General features: G+C 41.7%; 1 protein-coding gene across 2 annotated transcripts; it reads right to left on the bottom strand.

Annotated features, from left to right (window-relative positions):
- Window positions 1-23106, bottom strand: LOC117255142 (putative methyltransferase NSUN7). Of its 2 annotated transcripts, XM_078164226.1 has the most exons (13): window positions 22915-23106; window positions 20542-20670; window positions 18713-18895; window positions 16771-16829; window positions 15271-15407; window positions 14356-14508; window positions 13589-13772; window positions 12303-12516; window positions 11992-12135; window positions 11475-11576; window positions 11132-11249; window positions 5231-5351; window positions 1-1094 (listed from the first exon to the last, which is right to left on the bottom strand). In XM_078164226.1, exons 1-13 carry the CDS (start codon window positions 22955-22957, stop codon window positions 162-164), a joined length of 2520 nt encoding a protein of 839 aa, XP_078020352.1. In that variant the 5' UTR covers window positions 22958-23106; the 3' UTR covers window positions 1-161. The 2 variants fall into 2 exon arrangements, 1 of the variants encoding a protein (XP_078020352.1); XR_013488537.1 differs by lacking the exons at window positions 1-1094; window positions 11132-11249; window positions 11475-11576; ... (7 more) ...; window positions 20542-20670; window positions 22915-23106 and adding an exon at window positions 6303-6469 and having other exon boundaries at window positions 5230-5351.
- Between the last annotated feature and the right edge of the window lie 865 nt (window positions 23107-23971).

Raw genomic sequence — 23971 nt, 5'->3', positions numbered from 1 at the left:
TTATTTTTCACATATTTTTATTTCTTACAATAACATAATTATATCTTTTAAATAATTTCAAATAATTTATTTGGAAATCCTTTATGTTATGGCTGCGCTGACTGCAGAGTCAAAACATGCTGATAATTTAATTTACCACAGCATCAGTGAGCACATTCTTCTTATAATCCAGGCAGAGAGATTAAGGAGGAGGAGGATGCAGATATTTGGGTGAGCTGACAGTGGGAGGTCTGGGACGGCTGCTTAGAGAGGGAACTACCACTCCTGCTGTTGAATAAACTAGAAGACGTGGAGGAAATTGGTGGCAGGACAAAATCTGCAGGCTTCAACACTTCCTCTGTCACCACCTCTTTCTTCGGTCTGACCAGCTTTCCTCCGGCCTTCCCCGGGCTTTCTGGTTTAGCTTCATCCTTCAGTGTCTTCTCTGCTCTTTCAGGCACTGTGTTGTGTCTCTGCACCTGCTTGGAGGCTGCAGGTGGAGCAGGACGGGCAGGAGAAGAGGTGCTTGAGGCAGTCTGCTGTGATTTAATCGTTACATTGTTACTTAGCTTGTGTGCGAGGGCTGTGATCGGAGACAAGTGGTGGGAGGGTTTAGCAGAGGATATTAACGTCAGTGTAAGACGAGGTATTCTTCTCTGTTTATTTTTTGTAATGCGCCTCTTGTAATGTGATTGGCTGACTTTTCTCTTCTTCTTGTGTCTCTTAGAGTGATGCTTCGAGACTGTGGCAGTCCTGTTGGTTTGTTTTGGTCGTCGTTTTACCTTTCGCTTGTTTCCCTTAATCCCTCCCCCATTCTTTCCTCCCTTATCTTCATCCTTTTTATTCTCCTTTTCCCCCTCTCCGTCCTCACCACATTCACCCTTCTTCTCATTATCTCCTAAAGGTGTATCTTCTCCATTCACGTGCTCCCTTCCTGCCTGCCTCTCTTGACTCGAGGGGGATGAAGGTTTGCTGCTGGCTGATGGGACACGATTCTTCCTGCTTTTCCCCTTTTTGCTGGTTTTCGATTGTTCAGGAATTATTCCACCCAGGAGGCCCTTTGCTGCTGCCCTTGCCAGCACGTCATGGACTGTTTCTACCTTAGTGGGATCCGCCTGAAAAAGCAAGGGCAGCTTAAGATTTGATGTGAAGACACAACACATTAAAACTACAAGCCTCTGGGGTAACATAGCACCAAGGAGATCTATACAACAAAACTCGACGCTGTAAAGGAGCCACAGCTATAAAGTTACCCTGCAGAAGAGGAAGAAGAAGAGGAGGAGGTGGAGTTTATATCCTGACAGAGCAGAGTGGGATATCATTTCAAAGGCAACATGATAGTTACTGTCACAAGCCACTCATATTTCCTCCCCCTTATATAGTCATGCTAGCAACTCTGTGAAGTTGTACTTCGACACAGTGGTGCTTTGAGCTAACAGCATTGTCAGTATGCTAACATGCGGATGTGTAGCAGGCTTTGTGTTTACTATGTTCACCATCTTAGTTTAGCATGTAAGCATATTAACATTTGCAAATTAGTTCTAAACTGAGAGTACAGTAGCTAGTCAGAAATGTCATGGTCAGTTACGATGGGCCCCATTGCATGCTATTGTGATGGGCCCTTGTGCACACCAGTGACTAGTTAAATGGCACACACACACACACACACACACACACACACACCACTGACAACTGTTTATAAAAAAGCCAAAGAAATCTAATTTAGGGAGCTTTGCCACATTTTCCTCCTGTTTGTTTCTCTCTTGTCCTTTCTTACTGCCACTTTTTGTTTAAAGGGTGTGACTGCTCGCTGGGTTTGCAGATGTCAGCTTGTCAGTCTTGACAGATTTTGTGCTTGAACTGGCTACTGGGTCGTATCGTGTTGTCACATGACGAAATAGAGACTAGACATAAGGCAACATCAACATATATGTTACCCAACAAACATAATTGCATATCTGTATATGATATTTGGTCAAAGTATTTGGTCAAAGACCAAAGTATTGGAGATTACAGATTAAATTTTGACGAGATGATGGCGCTAAAATTCAAGGCAACGTGGTGAGTAATCCATATACAAATGGTCATTCTGCAGGGGAAGCACTTCCCTAAAAACGAGCTATGGCTTCACCTTATATGACTGATCACACATTTAGTTTACACTTAACTGAAACCAAAGTGATTACAGTCCAAACTGAGCATGGATGTGTGAAGAGAACTGGATACAGTGTTGGATGTGGGGCCTTGTTCATTCCTATAGAAGTTGCTCAGTTGGCGCATGAAGCCAAACAAGTATGACTTCCAGGTATAAAATTACCTGGATCTTCCACATTGTGAGGCACATAGACCAAGCATACTAGGGACTTTCACCAGCTGAGTGGCTGACTTCTGGTTCTGGTTGTGTGGCTCCTCTGGACTTTTGGAATGGATCACACTCTGACAGTGACATGAGTCATTTCTCAGAGGTTGTGATGCACAAAAAAAATCTATCTGAAGATTTACAGACATTTCTCTCACAATTTAGGTCTATGGCAAAAAGTTTTTTGGGCCCAATGGCATCATGTGACAGACTTGTACTTTGTAATTCCACAGTTTGGCCACTATGTTGAATTGGCTCCAAAGTCCTGTTCAAAGAACTGGCCCTGGGAGCTTGAAACTGAGGGAAACATGAGTGTTCACTGCAATCCATCCAGTAGTTGTCGATACATTTGAGTTTGTACCACCATGGTGGACTGACTTCTGCCAGGTTCAGAGTTCACAATATTAACCCAACAATAGACTGACCAGACAGACACATGGTGTTGGGAACAAAAATTGCCACTGAGCACAACAAGTGATCACCTCATCCCCGTCGCGTATCATTAAGGTGTTTTCAGCTCAAACAGTTCTGGGGACTCCCTGAAAGGAACTGCCCACTTGGGAGCTCCCCTGACAACTACATACTTTGAGGGTTTTTTTTTTCTGTTTGCATTCACACCTTAGTAGGAATGCTGAAGTGACGTTAGCCAGCTGGTGGCTGGTAGTGCAACATCTTGCTATCAAAGATTATTATATTTCACTTTGACAAGTCAAAATTGCATTGTATTGCGCCTCCTTAGTCTTTAGACCACTCAAAGCACTTTTTACACTATGCCTCACATTCACCCATTCACACACATATTCATACACTGGTGGCTGAGGCTGCCATGCTAGGTGTCACCTGCTACTCAGTTTTTAACACACTCACACACTGATGGAACAGCCATCGGGAGCAATCTTGGGGTTCAGTTTCTTGCCCAAGGATGCTTCGACATGCAGACTGGAGGAGCCGGATTGAACCGCTGATCTTCAGATTAGTGGATGACCTGCTCTACCTCTGAGCCACAGCTGTCTGTATTATTTCCCCCATCGCATATACAGTATATATGCTCAATAAAGCCTGGACTTCACTGTAGAGCAGTGGTCTACCTCCTAAAGTGGTTCAGTCCCTGGCCCTGATAATCAGATAGAGCCTGGGATGAGCCTTGGCCACCAGTGTATGAATGTGTGTGTGAATGGGTGAATGGTGCTTGTGTTGTAAAGTGCTTTAAGTAGACTTTGCCTCTCTATAGACTCATGTCGCTTGCTTGGTTAAATTACAGTTGTTGCCTGCGGCTAATAAACAAGCTTACCCTGAAAATAGTCCTCCTAATGTGTCTTTACAGGGAGGTCAGTGTGAGCATTAAGATGAACTGATTCAGCACAGAAACAAGATGTAGCCAGCAGCTCATTAACACCAGAACACACACACTTTGTTCCAAGTGTACATACTGTACTGTATATGTGCAGGAGTAAAACACAGTCTTCATCTGCAGAGACATTCAAACAGAGCATAAATCCCTTCAAATCTCCTGTAAGCCTTTCTCTTCCCCATCCTCCTCCCTTTGTCTTTCTGTCCGTCTGAATCTTCATATACTGCCTCTTCTCTAATGAAAGTTGAATGATGTTCAGCAGGCTGCTCAAAACACTGCAAATGCATTTTTTATCCACTCTCGAGTGTTTAATCTGACTTTACACTGTTTTTCATTTTTCCTGCTTTGACAGCAGTATATGCTGTGAGTCATTCATAAGCCTCAAAACTTTAATTATGCTGCAAAATGAGAGTTTGTAATAAAATGGAGAAGACTGGAGTGTGCTGGAGAGAAGCATGAATGATGGCAGCCTGTCAGATGTGTTTTACACAAAAGATTTTTCAGGGTTTTTCACACATTTTTGGACACATCTGTTTCTGGTGTCTGTTTGCTTGTGTCTTTGATTTCAAGGAGACTTCTTGTTGCCTTGCCTCATCTCTCTCTGTGTCTTTATGCTGCCATGTTGTCCATTTCAGATCCCTTTAAATCGTCCTCTAGCACAGTTTGACTGCTGTGGAGTCGTTCATCTGAGCAGCAGTCAAACACTTGTGAATTGCCAATGTAACTTAATCTGCAGCCACAGCTCTTGTGTCTGCTGTCGGTTTAGTTAGACATGACGGTCATTCGATTTTTTATTACTGTACTGTCACCAGACAGGTGAGCAAGACACCTGCCCCCCTATATCTGTGTGTGTGTGTGTGTGTGTGTGTGTGTGTGTTTGTATTTTTCTAACATAAACACACAGTCCCCTCCCTGCACCATTTTTGGAGCTGCAGGGGATCAAAAGAGCAGCATCTCATTTCCTTCTGTTGTATTTTTCTTCTTTTTATGAGAGGAGCAAGAGGAACGACAGAGGAGGGGGGCAAATAGATTGAGCAACGAGGTGATGCAACAAGACCGGAGGGCTGGAAGAATGATACAGAGAATTATTCATTCATCTTTGCTGTAAAGTACTGAAATGTTTCAGCGGCTCAGACGTAATTCATCTTTAACTTGTCTCTTTTTTATGGAGTATTGGAATAATGCTGCAGTGTTTCAGGGAGAGATAGTCAGTGTGTGCGTGTGTGTGTGTGTACGTGTGTGTGTATGTGCAGACAAGCCGAGCCGACCGACCTCCCAGCAGACAGACAGTAAAAGAGTGCTGCCTCAGCACTACTGGAAGGTCTCGTCGCAAAGCAATCACACAGAGCACTCACTCACACACACACACACACACACACACATACACACACTGTACACACAAACACACAAAGAAACACAAGCACACCCCACAAAACCTCTGTTCACCCTCAATCTCCAAACACAACCTTGCCCTCTACATGTCTCTCATTTTTTTTCCCGTCAATCTCCACGTCTCATTCGTTTTCCTCCCCCTCTCTCACCTGTCGGGACAGCCGTGCAATGAAGCAGCCGTTGGTGTACTGAGATGTTTCGAGCCTGAAGAACTTGGAGTCGATCGTGTCTCCTGGCGTGGAGTGATCAGGGAAAATCGGACCGTTCACCCTGAGAGGGGAAGCAGTTGTTAAAAGATGCTATGTAGCATTTAAACATTAATTTGTCGCTGCCACATTAATTCAGAGACATATTACTGTCAACACAATGGGAGTATTGCCCACAGGTGTCGTCATATACACAGGTATCATAAATTATTCGTGACAACCAATACAGAAAATGTATCATTTACACCCTGTGGTCAGTGACACCTTTAATAATTTGTTGTTGAGTGTTTTCAGGCAGGTGGGAGAGAGAACTTTTGCAACTTTTGTAACTTATAAACTGACGCCCAGTTTTTGAGGAATCGGTTGATACAGTAAACACAATAATCGTTTATACCAGTGATTGGACACCAGATTGGACAGTGATTGTTCAACACCAGTGAAACAGTATACTTTATATGCACAACTGTTGTGTAGATGTAAAGGGCCTTTTCCACTGTAAATTTTGGCCATGCCGAGTCAAGCCATACTGTGCCAATTTGCGTTTCTATTGTCAGTTTAGACGCTCCATGCCACGCCAAGCTGCACCAGAGATGGACTTTCTCATTTCAGATGACCCAGGCCTGCGCAGATTCCAGAGTTGGGTATAACGCGTTAGAGTATATTGATTAGTTTTTGCAGTAACGAGTAACCTAACGCGTTAGTTTGCTGTTTGAGTAATCAAATACTTAAGTACATTTTCAAACAAGACATCAGTTACTTCCGTTACTTTTAGAACGCTGGTCCTTCAGCTCCGAAACAGCAACGACTGTGGTTTGGTTCTAATAACGGAGATAATGTTAAACCTATCAGTCTGAAAGAAGCCACGGAGCTTGTGGCTCGCTACGTGGTCGGAGAAATGCTGCCATTGTCTAAGGTGGAGTCTAAATAGGTGGAGTAGGACTCGCTGACAGACATATTTCAGACTCAGGACTTGCATTAACATTATGCCTGGTACATGCTACAAGCTGGTACTCACCAATTATCCCCGGTCGTCTTTCACGGCATGTGTGATGTCATCGTGTTATTCTTGTCCTATTTTTATTACTTTTACCATCATCTGAGTCACTGTGTGTGTTCATGTGCCAGCCGACATGTTGTTGTAGTCACCTAAAAGCGTCAGCAGATGGCAGGAGCTACATTTGAAGCGCCACATGTAAACTATCAAGCTACTGTATCTTCCACAGGAAGTTCTGACAAATGTTTCAGAATAAAAGACTATTTAGAAAATGGAGGGATTCTCTCAGCCGAGGTTATAAGGGGGTTTTAATTTGAAACAAGTGTTGAGTTTGAAATGACGGTGCGATATGTTAACTTTATAAAGACAACAGAGCGGATAAAAAGTAAATATATAACCACACAGAGGGATTAATAAATAACGGACCGTCTATAATGCAGTTTGTTTCAAATGAAGCTGGGAGCCTCTGCAGTTGTGGTGAGTAAAAGCCCCGCCGCTATTTGTTAATGTTATTACTTTATGTCCGACCGCGAGGATGTACCATTGTTTGCTAGCTTGATGCTAATGACAGTAACGTTAACTCAGCGGGTTGACAAAGTGCCTCTGCTGTTTCACACCATCATTTGCCCCTTTTACTCTGTGTGGTAACATCCCTAGAGGAAATATTAAAAACGCTGGGGTGTTGTTGTCATACAGTTGTCTACGGCAGCAGATCGTTCTGTGTTTCTACTGGTCAAAGTGACGGCTGTGATGGGAGAATTGGATCTCAGTGAAGGGCAAGTGGTCCATAACTTTAATTTTGGAGACAAAAAATGTAGGCTGAGCGCCCTGTGGTCCATTGCCCAATAGGAAATGTAGAATACTCAAAAGTACTTTAAAAGTGCTTGAGTTACTTTTCTCAGGGAGTAACATTTGAAGTACTTTTAAAGTAATTGAGTTACTTTGGGATGTGAGGATTGTTAAGACAACATCTGTACAGATGTGAAGCCCTGAGTACACCTGACTGATCTTTAATAAAAGCTGTTGTCTTGTTTTTTTTTTTTTCCTCTGAAAATATTAACCTAATGGTCAGACACAATTTATTTAGCCTGTGTATTTGAGGGGACAGGTCTGCTCTGCAGCAGCAAACTGACATGATGCTGATTTACATGAGAATTCATGTAAAATGGAGTTTGAACCATGACCATAAATTTCAGATTGCCTGTAAATCATTTTAAGAGGATGTGAGTGTTTCTGTGACTTCCTGTACAGACTGAAGGTTGCTGGAAACTGTCTGGAAAGTGTCCGACTTCATTGCAGCTATTTGTCACTGCCTCCTGCTGTAGCCACCTGATCCCATCTACTTTCCTCAAGGTGAGATGCAAGGTGAGATCTTGAATGAGCCTTCTTTTGGCCATGTTGATGTTGCGTTTCCATCGCCAGTGGATCCAGCTCAGAGCCTCAGGACAGTCATGTTTATGTGCCGCTGCACTGCTAGCTATCACTGCTGGGTCCTGTTCATTGTATATATGGTATAAGTGCCCTCACCTTAAGATGTGTTGACAAATGTTGGTGAGCAATTCTCAGCAGACCAAACTAACCAACTAAGTTACTATAGAAATGTGATTATGATACGTATAAAAACATACAAATGTATTTCATTTGTTTGTAGACACGTACAATGCCAACATTGTCTTGTGATGACTGGGCCGGTTGTACCTGTAATCACATCCAACAGTAAAGTTACGGTGCACCAACAAACCCCAGAGTACACTTCTATTGCATCACTGCATTAAGTTGCTCTTAAAACTTAAGATTTAACAACCTGGAAAAACTAACTTGTGCTAAATGATAATTCTGTAGTTCTGATCTGTTTGTTTTACTGCCAGTGTCTCTCTATCACATTCCTTCTGCAGTCAAATATACAGGAACGACTTCCATGTTTGAAGTTGAAATGGAAAGCAACATTTTCATATATGAGGGAATCAGTGTGGAGGTAGTTTAGATGAATGTGTGTCTGGTATTAGTTGCTACAGACTATACAGTCATAAAAAACAACAGGCAGCATGGTGCTACAGTACCTTTGTGTTGTCACTGAACAGGTTTAGTAAACACAGAGGTGAAATAGCTGCTGATCGTCTCACTGCACAGCAGTAAGTTGATAAAAGAGCCTCTGTGCCCAAATATAATAACATTTGGATTTCTCTAAGACGATGGATGGCAGGAAATGAGTGGTGTGGAGCAGCAGGCGTGAAACAGACTCTGAAATCTTCTCCACCCCATTCACCCCGACTGTGGGATTAACTACTGTCCCCACAGCAACCACAGCTGATCCTTTATACTGTCGTCAGCGCGGTGACTGTAACCTCTCCCTCTCTCACACACAGACACACACAGCTGTACATATACAGTATATAATGTGCAGATATAAGACAGCCTGTCATATTTACAGTAGACAGACATTATTTACTCCTTCCCTCACTCACTCTGTCTCTCTTACAGTCTCTCCTGCGGTCTGTACCTCTCCAAAATTAAGCTCACTGCTCACTGTAATTGGATTCTGCAGTTAGATACGCATGCAGATGTTGAATGAGCAGCTGTTGAGCTGAGCTGTATTTTTATGAGACTGTGAATTTATCTCATACACTCTATGCCTATATATATTTTTTTTTAACTTTCTGTTTATTCTAATTATGCCACAGTATGAGGACGGACCTGTTACTTGTTGTCTGCATAATGCAAGCAGATGTTTTATAATCATTGCTTATAGCTACAAGGACTGTAGATTTTCCCCTCAGGCTAACCTCAATTTGAGATCAGTGAATGAACGGGGAAGCCTTCTGCAGAAGAGAATAACTAAACTACTACAACTAGTTTCAGTGCAGTTTCGTGTGTATGTAGGTAAGTATGTATGTTTATGTGTTTTTAGCCATACTGGAGGTGTTGCCCTTGGGATGGCATTGTTGGTCTGTTGGTAGGTCCCATAGACCAGGCATGTCCAAAATTTGGTCCCGGGCCAATTGTGGCTTGTCTTTCAAAATATACTATCTGTGGTCCGCCCGGTTAATCAAGCAAGATCACTTTACATTTTTTTCTGTTCACCTCATGACGGCAGGACTATCATACAGTTTGTAGACATGCACCAAGTAGGAGCTACGCATGATGGGCCCTAAAACATCTACTGTATATTTTACAGTCAACATACATATTAACAATCACCAGCACAAATCTGTATATGACAAAAATACCAAATTAAATAAGAATTTACTTTTTTAAACGGTTTATTTATATTTTATATAGTTTATGTAAAATAAATGAAATAAACATATAATTCTGATATACATTGTCACTGACTATTTCCCAAAAGAAAAAAAAAGAAACATTGACAGAGATGGGTTTGCAAGGGCATCTAGGCCAGATGACAGCATTTGTATTTTAATGTGAGTTCTTTCTTGAAAACAGGCATATTTCTGAGGTGGCAAGCTGAAACACTCCCAAGGGCCCCTTTGCTGCTTCAGAGAGAGCGGGCCCTCCAACCACTCTTTCTACAAGCCCTCCCATCCCATGGGCCCCAGTGCATCTGCACTCCCTGCACTGTCTATGTTTACGCCCCTGGATGCCACAGACTGTATAACGTAACAGCTCCCCAAAATTGAAGCCAAAACATTTTGATTGCCCCCCAGTGGCTGGCCACAGTATAGGTCATTTTTTCCAAACATAGTTTCTGTCATTTTAGGAAGTTCTTATCACCTTGGTGTATATAAATGTTTGTTTTTCTGAAAGTTTGGTTTTAATTAGTTATTTGATGCTATAAAAAAAGGGGTGGCGTGTCAAGCTTGACAGCTGATCAATGGCGCTGCTTGTGATTAAGTCGAGCTGGTGTATTGGCAGGATCTTGACAGCACGGCGAGAACGAGATGCTTTGCTTTGTATGTACTGTCTATAGTCAGTCCAGTTTGGTCCAGACTGAAATATCTCAGCAACTATTGGACAGACTGCCATGAAATTATAATCCCCAGAGGAATCTTGCTGAGTTTTGCTGATCCCTAGACTGCTCTTATAGAGCCACCATGAGGTTGACATCTTTGGCTTTTGGTGAGATATCTTGACAACTATTGGATGAAATTTGGTTGAGACATTCATGGTGTCCAGAGGATGAATCTAAGTGACTTTAGTGATCCCCTGACTTCTCCAGCAGCATCACCGTCAGGTCAAAATGTTGATTTGTCCAATGTTTGCTTTTTTGACCCAAAACTATTGACATTCAAATACTAGCAGGGTAACACGCTATGCTAACAACTACAACATGGTAGATACCTGCTTTGCATCAGCATGTTAGCACTGTCATTGTGAGCATGTTAGCATGCTGCCATTAGCATCTGGCACAGCGTCACTGCTGCTGGTGCGTCTGTAGACTCTTAAGATTGAAGATGTGCAGGTTGGTTTTATATTTGGCATGTTGTTTGATCTCAGGGAAAGTAATGGCCCTGATGGATGAGCATAAATTCAATAATCTGACAGAATCTCAGTCACACTGAGCGCACAGTCAACTTCAAAGTAAATTTTATATTAAAGCAGGTGAGCTTCACTGTGAGCTGCCAATCAGCTGTCGCTCTCTGTCACAGGCTGGTTGGGTAGCAGAGGGAAAACAGTGTCTAAATGCTTTCAGCTTAGTGTTTCCCTTTGAATGCAGCTAGAATTACTTTTTCTGTCGAGGAAACAGTACACTACCAATTTCATCTTTCTCATATTTGTGGTTTGAGCCTGTGGACTTGTAATGAAAAGTCTGAGTGCATAATTAAAAGCTTAATAGAGAGAGAACTGATACCTGCACGAAGAGAGAGCAGGTGTGTGTGTGTGTGTGTGTTTACCTGAAGGGCAGCAGTTTGGGAGGAGTATGTGTTTTCTCTAACACTCTCTTCACCAGCTGTTCATTTTCCTCAGGATACACTGAGCGCGTGCAGTAGACCACCGTCTGAACCTTTGGGACTTACAGAAAAGGGGAGAATACAAACAGTTATCCTCAATTCTGCTCTTATAGTGCCGACATCTTATCAAGATATAAACAGGAGAAACAACTGCACAGACAGTGTTTTAGTAGTCTGTTTATGTGTTTAATATAGTGCTTCATTGCTCTGTAGGCCTATCTTTGTGTGTGTGTGTGTGTGTGTGTGTGTGTGTGTGTGTGTGTGCATGCTTTTAATATATACTCACATGAGAGAGCATGTGCTAGTAGTCGTGCCTGCTGGGCGGCTATTGTGTGTATTTTGCTGTGGGATACATAACTTCGACACAAGTCTGGCAGTAGATCCCAGTCTGTCAACAGAACCAAACTTATTTATACTTAACAAAAATTTAAACATTTAAACCTTTGTTTGTACTCCTATTTTTCACAGGTTTGAGTTAGAGATAGATATATGTCTCAATAGATATATGTCAAATTTTGGTCACAAATTTTTTAAAATCCGTATTAGTGAGCACTTCTCCTTTTCCAAGATAATCCATCCGAACGCATTTGTGACCAGAATCTAACAGGTATAAATCTATTGAGTGCATGAAAAAGTCATACAGCTTGAACTTAAACCTGTGAAAAAAGGGCGCAAAAACAAAAGGGTTTACATTTTTGCTCAGTGTAGCATTTTTTATCATACTTGACAAATTTAATAAAAAGACACTACCTTTATCAATATTTCTATGTATTTATTTCCCTATAAGTTCATTTGTTATGTACCTCCATGTTCACTGTGGATGGTAGGCACGGGGTCATTGAGTGCAGAGGACGAACACTGAGGCAGCACTATGATGACCTTTAAACGCTGGACAGCAGCGTCCCACTCATCCAGACCAAGAAAGGCTTCTGAGAGTACTCGCACATCTACATTGGACATGAATGGCATCAGAAATGTCATGCGAAAGTACAGAAGTTGTGCTCATAGATTAGAATGGAAAAAGCCTAAAAAAATGTCCATTACACTTACATAACAGACCTGCATTAAATACTTTTAGAATATATTTTGTCTCTACACTCCTTTTATCACTCACTTTTGATGTCCATTTGTGTGAGTAGTTCTTGTATCTCCTCTATATGTGAGGGAGTGTGATCAGCTCCACACACCAACACTCGGACAGAGCGGGCAGAGGCCGCCACAGCGATGTGAGCCACAGTCATAGCAGAGAAGGACCCCGCCACCAGGACATCTCCATTATCAAACAGCAGGGGGCGTAATGTGCTCACTGCCACGCACACACTCCTGTCCTGCAACAAGAGACACACAGATGCACACATCTTATTCAGACATACAGAGTATTCTCCAGTAAATCTGCCTTTAATGAAGTGTACATACATAAACATGTCATTAGTGTGCCATAAGTAGAGGAACCATAAGATTAGCATCATTTGTGCTGAGTGGTTGGCCAGCGAGGATAAGAAGAATATCTAAATTTACTCTGTTGGTGCAGTTCTTTTTTTAAAGGGACAGTTCACCTCAAAATCAAAACTAAATATTCTTACTTCTTACCTGTAGTGCTGTTTATCAGTCTAGATAGTGAGTTGCTGAGAGTTGGAGATATCGGCTGTAGAGATGTCTGCCTTCTCTCCAATATAGTGGAACTAGTTGGCACTCTGCTTGTGGTGCTCAAAGCACCAAAAAAAGTGCATCGGAAAATCTCATCAGCAATGTCTCTTTGCAGAAATCATGACCCGGTCACTCAAGATGATCCACAGACCTTGTGAGGAGATTAATGTGGGAATTATTTTCTTTCTTCTGAACAACACCTTCCAACTGCACTGCACAGAGGGAAGCGTGTATCTACTGCTAGCTAACCTAGCACCACTGAGCTAGCTAACATTAAAGCTCAGTTGAGGATCTGATACATTTTGTACTGTCACAAAACCGCTCACAACAAGGTCTGTGGATTATCTTGAGTGCTTGGAGCACCACAAGCTTAGCGCCATCTAGTTATATTATACTGGAGAGAGGACAGACATCTTTATGGCTGATATGTCCAACACTCGGCAACTCATACCAACACAATCTAAATTTATATATAGCATTATAGGTAATAGAAAAAATACATAGTTTTGACTTTGGGGATTGTCCCTTTTTATTTAATTTTTCAATTCCACTTATGAAAGTAAAGAACCAGTAAAGTAAAAGTACTTCTACTTCAGTTGGACATGTACTCTTTCCATCAGTCAGTCTTGTACCTGTCTTCTAAAATTACCTTCAAAAGCACCCGAGGGAGGAGAGCACGTTTCTCATTAATGAGTGTTACCTATATTAAGCTCAATTACACACTTCACTACACGCACAAGTTCATATACGTACCTGTGTGTTTAGTGCATGTGTAGTTATGAGGCTGCTGTGCTGCAGCAGAGCATGAAGCTGTTGGGAGAAGACAAGTGTGTCTGGACAGAGAGGATCTCTGCAGAACGTTGCCTCCCTGACGTCAGCGATGATCTTCACTTCACACAAGCCGGCGCTTTTTAACGCTTCACACACTTCCTCAACACTACAGAGAAGATAAGATGTAGAGGATATTTATGACAAATATTGTGACTCAAATGCACTGCAGGTTTTTCTGTTAAACATTGTTGCAGCATTTTAAGCTTTGCATCAATAACCACGGGAGTACTTTTTACCCCCAAGCTAAAAGAATGCTGAACGCTTCTGTCTCAGATACGCCCCGCTAAACTTCACTCACCATTAACTTCATATTGCAGTCCCCCCAAACAGAGCCTGTCATATTAAACTCAGTGTCATTCTATGAACAGCCATTCTGTTAAACACTCGTCTTTACACTGACGTCATGTGCTCCTATAGAACCAAACAGATTATATGTGAAGTCTATGTACCATAGAGAAGAACAGAGGAGTCCTGCTGAATGCACAAGAGTCATATAGATAATTTAATATGTTCAATATGTCCTTAAATGCAGGCGGTTCAGGACATGAGAAAATATCAAATAAGAGCAGAATGAATGTGTGAACAAGTGTGAAATAAACAAATGACTGCATGACCCTCTTTCTGCGTGTGTGTGTGTGTGTGAGAGAGAGAGAGAGAGAGAGAGAGAGAGAGAGAGAGAGAGAGCGTACCTTGTCTTGTGAGTATTGACCCAGGCGTAAAGTGGCAGACATTTTGCTCTGTTCTGTTTGGTCCTGACAGGATCAGACAGAAAACGGGAGACGCTTTGCAGATTCTGTTTTACTCTGCACCGAGCTAGAGATGCTGCCAGCTTGGTCTTACACCTGCAACAAACACAACAGTCTGATTAACTTAAGCATATATCATGTCACTTTTTTATGTCTTTCACCTTCAGTTTGTTTGCTTTCCAGATTTAACTACAATTTCAAAGTTGCATTAGCAATAAACTCTTAAAGCTACAGTTGGTAACTTTTATGAAAATAACATTGTGGCATATTTGCTGAAACTGTCACTATATTCTGAAAGAAGTACATCAGTCACTAAACCAACCAACCAACCGGTCAATCAATCAATCAATCAATCATTCATTTATTTGTCACATGAAATTATACAAGACACAACTCCAGTGAAATATGATCCCATCAGCTCCTTCAACTTGTGCAGTGTAATTTAGTCCTTTTGCGTCTGCTTGTTGGCTGCTTTATAATTGTCCATGTTTCTGGATGGCTCTGATATGGTTGCTCCTGAAGAACAACAGCAGCGCCGCTCTGCAGCCACCTCTGAAGGGTGTATAGCAGGGAACCACAGCAGGAGCAGGACAGCACCTCACATTTCCATCATGACACCAGTCCTTATTGACTGTAAAGCACACGCCTCCTCTCCTTCTCTCACTAGAGTCCTCTGCTCTGTCTGGCTTTTCTGTTATATCCTGTGTGTTACGAGTCCTGAGAGGTTATTTGTGCAGACTGTGAAAACAAATTTCCTCTATAGAGGACAATAAAGATTGAATCTGAATCTACAGCTTTAAATGCAAGATGTTAATGCTTAACACCTACACATGCCTGCGCGCACACATGCACACACACCTCTGCAGACTGCTCTCCAGATTCCTGACTTCCTGCGCAGGCTCCTCCCCTTCCTTTTTTGAATGTTCACGCAACAAAAACCTTCGGTCCTGGAAGTCAAACAGCATCACCATCGCCAATGGCAACAGGTCGCTGGACTGAAAAACATAGGCATTTTTATCATCATCGTCATGATGATCATCATCATATAGAATATACAGACATGTTGGCAAAATACCTTGTTTTCAACATTTTTACTTGTCATGATTGCAAGAAAACTACAGTTCCAAAATAAATTTTGTTAACAGTGACTCAGTTCCACCAAGTGTCCCGGTGAGTCATGACTGTGAACCAGCCTGCATAAAACCAGGACCCTGGAACTAACTCACCTAAACATAATACAGTCATTTTTAATGTTATCAAATACACTTGTACTTTTCCTGCTATGACAAAAATGTCTGCTGTGAGGAAGATCAATTGTGATCATCTTCAGTGATAATCAATATCTTTGGCCACCAGGGGGCAGTGGAAACAAGTTGTAAACACAACGATGATGTCTCATCTGTCTGCAAACAATAACAATTACACATACAGCAGATATGGAGCAACATTAGAATGCATTAAGGTGAATGTAAGTCCAGTATTCAATTTCTTTTGACTCTGTTTTTGGTCTCCACCAACTATAATATCAACCATAATATCTGTCTCTTTAGCTGCTAAATGCTGCACTATGTTCACCAGCTAGACTCTAACTGTATGTGTGTTAGCTGTTTGCTGCTGAGCAGGAGGTGTACAGGGGCTATAGGGCTTTTTGTTTCTTTTTTTTTTTTCTTGCTAAAAACAACTTCCTGCTGCATCTGTGGGTTTGTCACTACAAGCAACCCCTTTCACATTACATTCATTCCTAATATTAGGAAAATGATCAGCAAATCTTTTCCCAAATTTCCCTTTCTGTCTTTTATAGCCGCATGAACACTATTCTTTCCATAAACTTCAATTAAAGTCTCAGTGTGTGTGTGTGTGTGTGTGTGTGTGTGTGTGTCTGAATATGTATATTGCACCAAAGAGGCGTATGGAATCACTAAGAGCTGTGCAGCTTTTATAGTCACACTTGCAGACTAATGATCTGCCAGCTTGCTCTATGTTTCACCCATTCCTCAATAAAGTCATCCATTACACACACACACACACACACACACACACACACACACGTTAGATGTGTCTCTTTATCCATGTATGTGTCATTGCACAGTGTTTTATAGACAGTGTTTTATAGTGTCCCAGTTGGAGGGTGCGTCTGCCTCTCTCCTGTGTGCACCATTTGCCACCTATAACCAGCCAGACTCCATCCAGATCTGAATACAAATGGCCTTTTACTGCATCCCCGTCACCTTCACTTATTCTCACAGAACACGGCTACTTTATCTGAAGACAGTTTAACAGTCAATAAGTAAGTGCTGAGGTGTTTTTACTTTCAGTTTTGGGTTTGAGACCACTCATGTTAAATCTGGTGGGACTCACAATGTGCTGAGAAGTGTGGAAGCAGCTGTCAGTGATGATGTCCTCCAGTAAATCTTGGTCTAGGAGAAAAACGATGTTGTTAATGGGCAGAAAAATATCAAAACATCAGTTGGATTTCATATCAAACACATTAAAGCTAATAGAGAGAAATCTTAAAGGCTCAGTTCACCCAAACTGCTAAAATTGACATTTATAGCTACACAAAAATAAAATCAAGGTATCCTTATGAAACGGTTCGTATGATTTCTTATGAATTAGTGCCACAAGCATGGTGGGTGTCCCGTGGGCGTCGGTAGCATAGTGGATAGTGCTGGCGCCCCATGTACAGAGGCATTGCCTCGCTGCAGCGGCCGCGGGTTCAAATCCGGCTCGCAGCCCTTTGCTGCATGTCAGTCCCCACTCTTTCTCTGTCTCACTCTCTAACCTGTCAATAAAGGCAAAAAGCCCATAAAAATAATCTTTAAAAAAAAAAAAAATGGTTGGGTGTCCCGTTCTCAACTAGGCCCTATTATAGGATCTGATACCAGACTCCTAGACTGCGCCAGGAATATAAACCAAAAAAGTTTCTACAGTTTCCAGGTATACCTGCGCTATATGTGGCCCCATGATGTGCCATAGTGTTTCTCTGGCATGGCCCCGCCTGTTTACATTGTAATGACATCCCAAATTTTTAAATGGGAAAATGCGTTTTGGGCTGCAAGGGATTTTTTGCTGCAGTGCAGTGAGTGGCCACGGGGAAAAAAATGGTAGCAAGGTTTCATGGTATTGCTAAGGCAGCTTAACATTATGACATGATGTGACCTGTTGACGTAACTTAATGTTTAGTTTCCACATGGTCACGAACACCAACCTCCTGGGTGCTGTTTGAACCAACCACCTCCTCAACCTTCTTCCCTATGAAGACTTTATCGTCATTTATATTACATGGCCTCACTTCCTTGTTTGCCCCTGACAGCCTGCAGTGCATAGGTCATATGATTACATCTTATATCTTGGCTATTAAATACATGGTTAATGCGAATTACAGTGTATTACTTTTTGTAGTTGTAAGTACCAACAGTGAATCAGAACAGCACTGCTCCATCCAGCTTAGTCTTGGCAAGGTGCTGGAAACATCAATAAGTCCGAACAGGTAGAAAAGATTTCCGCACTATGACATCTATGCAGTGTTTCACTTTATTCTTGAGCTTTCGGTCTGTTAGATCTTTATCAGAGCATACATCTGATGAAGGTTTAATAGACCAAAGCTCAAGAATAAAGTGAAACACTGTGTCAGATGTAAGTGAGTGGAAATCCATTCTGCCAGTTCTTGCAGCGAATGAAATTGTGTGAATCGGACTAATAGATACTTATCAATGCAGCTTTTTCACTGCTCCCAGCAACACAGACATACAAATCAATTCAGATGCACTGTACTGAGGTGGCAGCAGACATCTCAGAGAGCAATAGCTCCAAAGCTGGCCAAATAAAATCAAAACTATCTGCAGATACCTGTCACCCCCTACATGTGCAGTCAAATACTGTGTGTGCTTGCTCTGCCCTGTGTGTACGTGTGCCTTTGTGTGTGTGGCATTGTGTGTGTGTCCATGCCATGCACCCTCTTATCGCCTCCCATACAGACATCTGCTGCACCTCCAGCTCAAGTAATTTGCAGTCACATGGAGAAATGTAATGTATGACTACATATACTATTTAATCTACAGTCTGCAGTTGAAGCCGCTTTTCAAAAGTGGATATTGGAGTTGACATGCTGCAGCTCCACTGGCATTCATTATGGAGATAAGGCTTCCTTATAGGAGGTGAGTAAGGTCTGCAGAGATAGCAGGAGAGTAGATCAAATTAATTTCTCCCTGACTTTATGTTTAACCATCAGCCCGTGCTCTCCAGGCAGGGTGCGTGCTTCTACTTAAATCTCAAAGTTAGTAACTTCAGTAATTAATACATTTAAGTGTGTTGAAGGCAAGGTGGTAGGCCTGTCTCTGGGTGGCTTTGTCGCCACTCTCTGGTAGTGGCGCGTCTGTCTTCTTCCCATAATGCAGTAGTTGTTGTGCGGCCTGCTTCTCTGTACGCAGCTGCTGGAAAACATCTGCTGCCTGCAGGTAGGCCTGATCTGAAGGAGGAGAGACTGTAGAGAGAGGGGATGAAGTAAGGAGATCGAATTGGGAAGGGTGAGGAAGAATAGAGGTTTGTGGGATATTAAAGTAGAGCGTTGATGCAAATTGGAGAGAGAGGATACAAGGAAATGTCATGAAAGGAGGTGAGGAGACATCAGATGAATTAAGTTACAGTGCATGCCCTTAGAAATGATACTGCTGGCTGATAGTGTAGCTGCTAACAGTATGAGGTTTAGATATCAATAGGCAGTTGGCCTTTGTCACAGCAGATATTTTATCCTAAGCTCTAACTTTAGGATAAAGTTTTTTCTTCTGCTTCAACTGCGGCCTACAGCTCAGCTATAGGTGACTGCAACCTGAGGCCACACAGGTATATCTGAGAGCCTTGTCTTTGTTTTCACAATAAAAGCCCTTGCCCTTTGTCCGGTGTTGAACTCATGGATGGATTACTGAACGGGCCTACCGGGCACAGGCCCAGGGGCCCAAAGTGTCAGAGGGCCCCCCGTGGCCTTCACCTGCAAAATGTCACTCCAAGAGACTTAAATACATGACAACCAAAAGGGGCAAAACAACCACAAAGTGACTCAAAATCACTACAAAGAGCTGCAAAACAACCTTGAACACACACAAAATGACCAAGAAGACACAAAAATAACTGCTAAGACACACAAAATGTCTACAAAGAGACGCTAAAGAACTACAAAGAGACTCAAAACGACCACAAAGACACAAAATTTCTACAAAGACATTCAAAGCAAATACAAAGAGAAAGGAAGCAACTACAAAGATATGCAAAATGACTTTAAAGACACACAATGTGTCTATAAAGACATTCAAAGCACCTACAAAGAGACACAAAGAAACTCAAAATGTGTGCAAGGAGAGACAAAAAGACAACAAAGACACACAAGAAAACTGTAGACAAACAAAACCACAACAGAGAGATGCAAAGCAACTGCAAAGAGACTTAAAATGACCATAAGAAGACGCAAAAAAAACACAGACTCACAAAATGACTCCAAAGACACAAAATTACAACAAAGAGATTCAAAGGAACTACGAAGAGACACACAGCAAATACAAAGAAACTCAAAATGCCTACAAAGACACAAAAAACACCTCAAAGAGACACAAAATGACAACAAAGAGATGCAAAACAGCTGCAAAGAAGCTCACATGACAACAAAAAAGGAGCAAGACAACCACAAAATAACTCAAAATCACTACAAAGAGACACAAATCAACTACAATTAGACTCAAAATATCCAGTAAGAGACACAAAACAGCTGTAAAAAGACTGAAACTCACAGAAATTACACAAAGGTACAAAACCACCACAAAGAGACACAAAACCAAAGTGAAATGCATTACGACAACAAAGAGAACCCGCAGAAAGACAAAATGACCACAGAGAGATGCAAAACAACAAAATGAGGCATTTCTCCTGTGTAGGAGAGCTGGTGGGGCCTTCTGCATGCCTGTGCCCAGGGGCCCATTGTCTCATAATCCGCCCATGGTTGAACTGCCACTTTCATTATATGAAATGAAGTTTGATCAGTGTACGCCCGTACTTTTCTTACAGCCTGCTTGATAAATCTTTGAATATACACTGACCCCTTACACTGTGCTACAAAAGAGGGTTGAATAAGAATCTTACCTGCTGAAGGTAAAGGTGCATGAAGAGGGGGAAGAGGAGGTAAAAATGATACGGGCTTCTTGTGGTCCTGATGTGAGATGAAGACCTCCTCTGTCACAGAGCTCGTGTTCACATCCTCACTGCAGCCCACTGTGAGAGAGGGGGAACAGCTTATATTACACACTCACACAAAACAAACAAACACAACAGCAGCATAAAAACCTTACCTTTGCCTGCCATGATCACAGCAACAACACCAAACACTTGTCAAGCCTGTCTGTAAACACTTTTCAGTCTGTCTCTCAACATTTACGTCTTCTACTCTTTTATGCTCCCGCCAGCCTCTGCTGAGGCAGCTCACATCTAAACAGACACAAACATTGTTTGTTTACAGAGTTGAATCTGAGCTGTGCAAATGTAAATAAGACGCATAGTGCCAGTCAGGGCTGACATGTGATCCACCCTCCAGTTTCTGTGAATGTGAGACAGTGCGGCTGTTGGACGCCGTGGGTAATTGGGCTCCTCCTGGTGCAATTAGACGGCCAGTCACATACATCAGCATAAATAAATTATAGGCCGCTGTCCGACCCTGGACAAAGGTCCACCTCTCACTGACCTGCTTCACTTGTTTTTGTGCAGTTTCTCTCTCTCTCTCTCTCTCTCTCTCTCTCACTCACACACACACACACACACACACACACACACATACACACACACAAATATGAAGCAACAGTATACAGGATGCGGTTTGATTACAGGGGTGGAAAAGGTGCTCAGATCTTGTACTTCAGTAAAAGTAGTAATACCACATTGTAGAAGTATTCAGTTACAAGTAAAACCCCTGCAATCAAAACCTTACTTAAGTAAATGTACATTAATATTAGCATAAAAAATATACTTAAAAGTAAAATACTCATTATGCAGAATGGCCCATTGCAGAATAATATATATCATACTATTGGATTATAATTATTGATGCATTATTGTGTTCATCACTTCAGTGTCACAGCTGCAAAGCTGGAGCTCATTTGTATTACTTTATACACTGCTGGGTAGGTTAATCTTTACGTAACAACCTATTGTACTTCATTAAGTTTATATTTTAGATTAATAATCTGAATCTGCAACGTAACTACAATCATCAAATAAATGGAGGGGAGTGCCCCAGAATTGTTCTTAAGATTTTAGGTGATTTAGTGTTGTCTGATGGTAAGGATTGCAGAATGCAACCAGCTGAAACTTTTCCTGGTTAGAATTCCTTCTGTGTTCATTCATCATTGAGAAGGTTAACCAGAAGTGAAATCTCTCCAAAACAAATGCACCCAGTGAATAAAACCAGTAAAGTCCTTGTAAAAAGCAGTTTGATAGAGCTGCAGAAAGGCAGCTTGTTTAGCGCCTGTTGTGTATTTGTTTTTTTCCCACCGATAACTGAATTTAACTTAACAAATAACTTAAGATTCAGACATTCAGGAGGTTTTCACCGAAAGACATATTAGCCGCAAAGGTTTCCTCCTCTCCAAAACACATAGGCGTGGTGATTTAAATTGGTAAAAACACTATGTAAAGCAGTTTCACGTTGGAAAAAACAACATTTTACTACACTCTTGCTACACTCTTGCTGCGTAGGGGCTGCTAACTACTATAGCTGATGGGAAAACGCAAAAATGCAAAAAAGCAAAAACACAAAAATGCAAATGGCTCTGTCTAGAGCCAGTGTTTGGTTTGTCCACTCTGGGCTACTGTAGAAAGATGGCAGTGCAAAATGGTGATCTCTGTAGATGAGGACCCGTTCCATCAATCTAAAGTAACGAAAATAAAATGATTATTATTTTAAGAATTTATTTCCAAATAAGATATAGTGGAGTAGAAGTAAAAAGTAGCAGGAAATGCATATACTCAAGTAAAGTACTCTGAATTGTAGTTAAGTACAGGATTTGAGTAAATGTACTCAGTTACTTTCCTCCACTGGGTTGAAGGCAGTGATGTAGGTCTTTGGATGACATCACTTGAGTTGACAATGAGAGCTGGCACCTGAGGGATTAACATCAGGAAGTCACTGGGAACACTAGCCTCTAATTAAAGTGGATTAATAGAGAGAAACACAGACAGAACGTAATCAGCTTTCACAGCGCTCATCAATGTTTAAGCACAAAGTTGGAACTGACCAGAAATGTGCAGCGTGTCCAATAAGGCCATGTCAGTGCAAATGGAATAAATTAATGAATATCAAACAGCAGTGATTTAATGAGTGTGAGGCAGTTTCCTCTGCTCCACAGGCAGGAGAAACTCTTAAGTCCACTTTAGAGGAGCAGGACTGGAAGAAAAGGCTACAGCGGCTTAGTGTAATCTGCATAGACGATGATGGGCTGTTTAAAATTGCATAGCAGGTCTTACCTTTGTCATTCAGAATCCCCCTCACAGGAGCAACACAGCTCATCTTCTCAAAGAAATGCAGCCTGAGCAAATATCCAGACTCTGACCACCAACCTCAAACTGGTGGTCTCTGCTCCGCACTGGGTATCACATAGTGTCCCAGTGAATTAGAGTACTTCATACACTCATCACCTCTTTGTCTTGCGTGGTTTTGTTCTGTCCTGAGTTTGAAATACCATGGCAACAATATGATAATGAAGGAGGCCTTTCTTCTGTGAGACAGATATACAGTAAAAATATATAATATATTCTGTTTTTATTACCTTTAATACTGACAGGTCACCATCATGTGTTATCCCTGTAAGAGTCTGCAGTACAGTATACAGTACCGTGTCTGACCAGTTGGACTTGTTGTAAACTTTATTCATACTGTCTCCTGATGAGTGACAGCAGGGAGGCATCAGACAGGCAGACCAGATTGAGACTGCCCCCTACCGGCCGCTGCAGTGCTTCACATCTCAAGCTGTGGTTCAGATGTAATTCATTTCATTCATGCACCAAAGACATAGGTGTCATTTACACTGGGGACACTGAGGACATGTCTTCATCACTTTTAAAAGCATACTTTGTTAAAATTTCAACACATACCATATTAAAGTCTGGGAGTTATAAGTTAATTAAATTAATGAATGTGTCATTAACATCATTAGGTGCCACATGCACATTTAAAGAGTTACTTCTCCAAACAAAGAGGACTGAAGACTTAGAAGGGAAACTTGTAAATGAGAAAAGTTCATCTACAAGAAAAAATAAGTATGTGAAAGCAATACAAGTGTTTGACACCAACTACTCTGACCTCATACTGATCTCCTCATTACAGTATCTAAAATCACACAGAGCAGGTTAGGAAGACTGTGTCAAAAAGTTTTTTTTCCTCCAAACCAGTTTTCAACATACATAAAGTGACGCCCTTGGCTAAAGGACTCACAGTACCAGAAACCCTGTTGAGTAAAAGTGACTTTGAAAATGCAACATCGGTCCCTCCCCTGTTATCACATCCCGCCTACACAGGCTATTT

Source organism: Epinephelus lanceolatus, chromosome 3 (genome assembly GCF_041903045.1).
Source record: "Epinephelus lanceolatus isolate andai-2023 chromosome 3, ASM4190304v1, whole genome shotgun sequence".
NCBI lineage: Eukaryota > Metazoa > Chordata > Actinopteri > Perciformes > Serranidae > Epinephelus > Epinephelus lanceolatus.
The sequence above is the reverse complement of the archived record's forward strand: the minus strand, read 5'-3'. Positions and strand labels throughout refer to the sequence as shown.

What these genes read in the sequence shown, in the direction of transcription:
- LOC117255142 (XM_078164226.1), bottom strand. Translation starts at nt 22,957, where the DNA reads ATGAGCTGTGTTGCTCCTGTGAGGGGGATTCTGAATGACAAAG. An exon ending in CACATGCACTAAACACACAG is followed by an intron (nt 12,517 to 13,588) that starts GTACGTATATGA and finishes CTCTTGTTGCAG; the next exon opens with GACAGGAGTGTGTGCGTGGC. An exon ending in TTGCACGGCTGTCCCGACAG is followed by an intron (nt 1,095 to 5,230) that starts GTGAGAGAGGGG and finishes TTGCTTTTTCAG; the next exon opens with GCGGATCCCACTAAGGTAGA.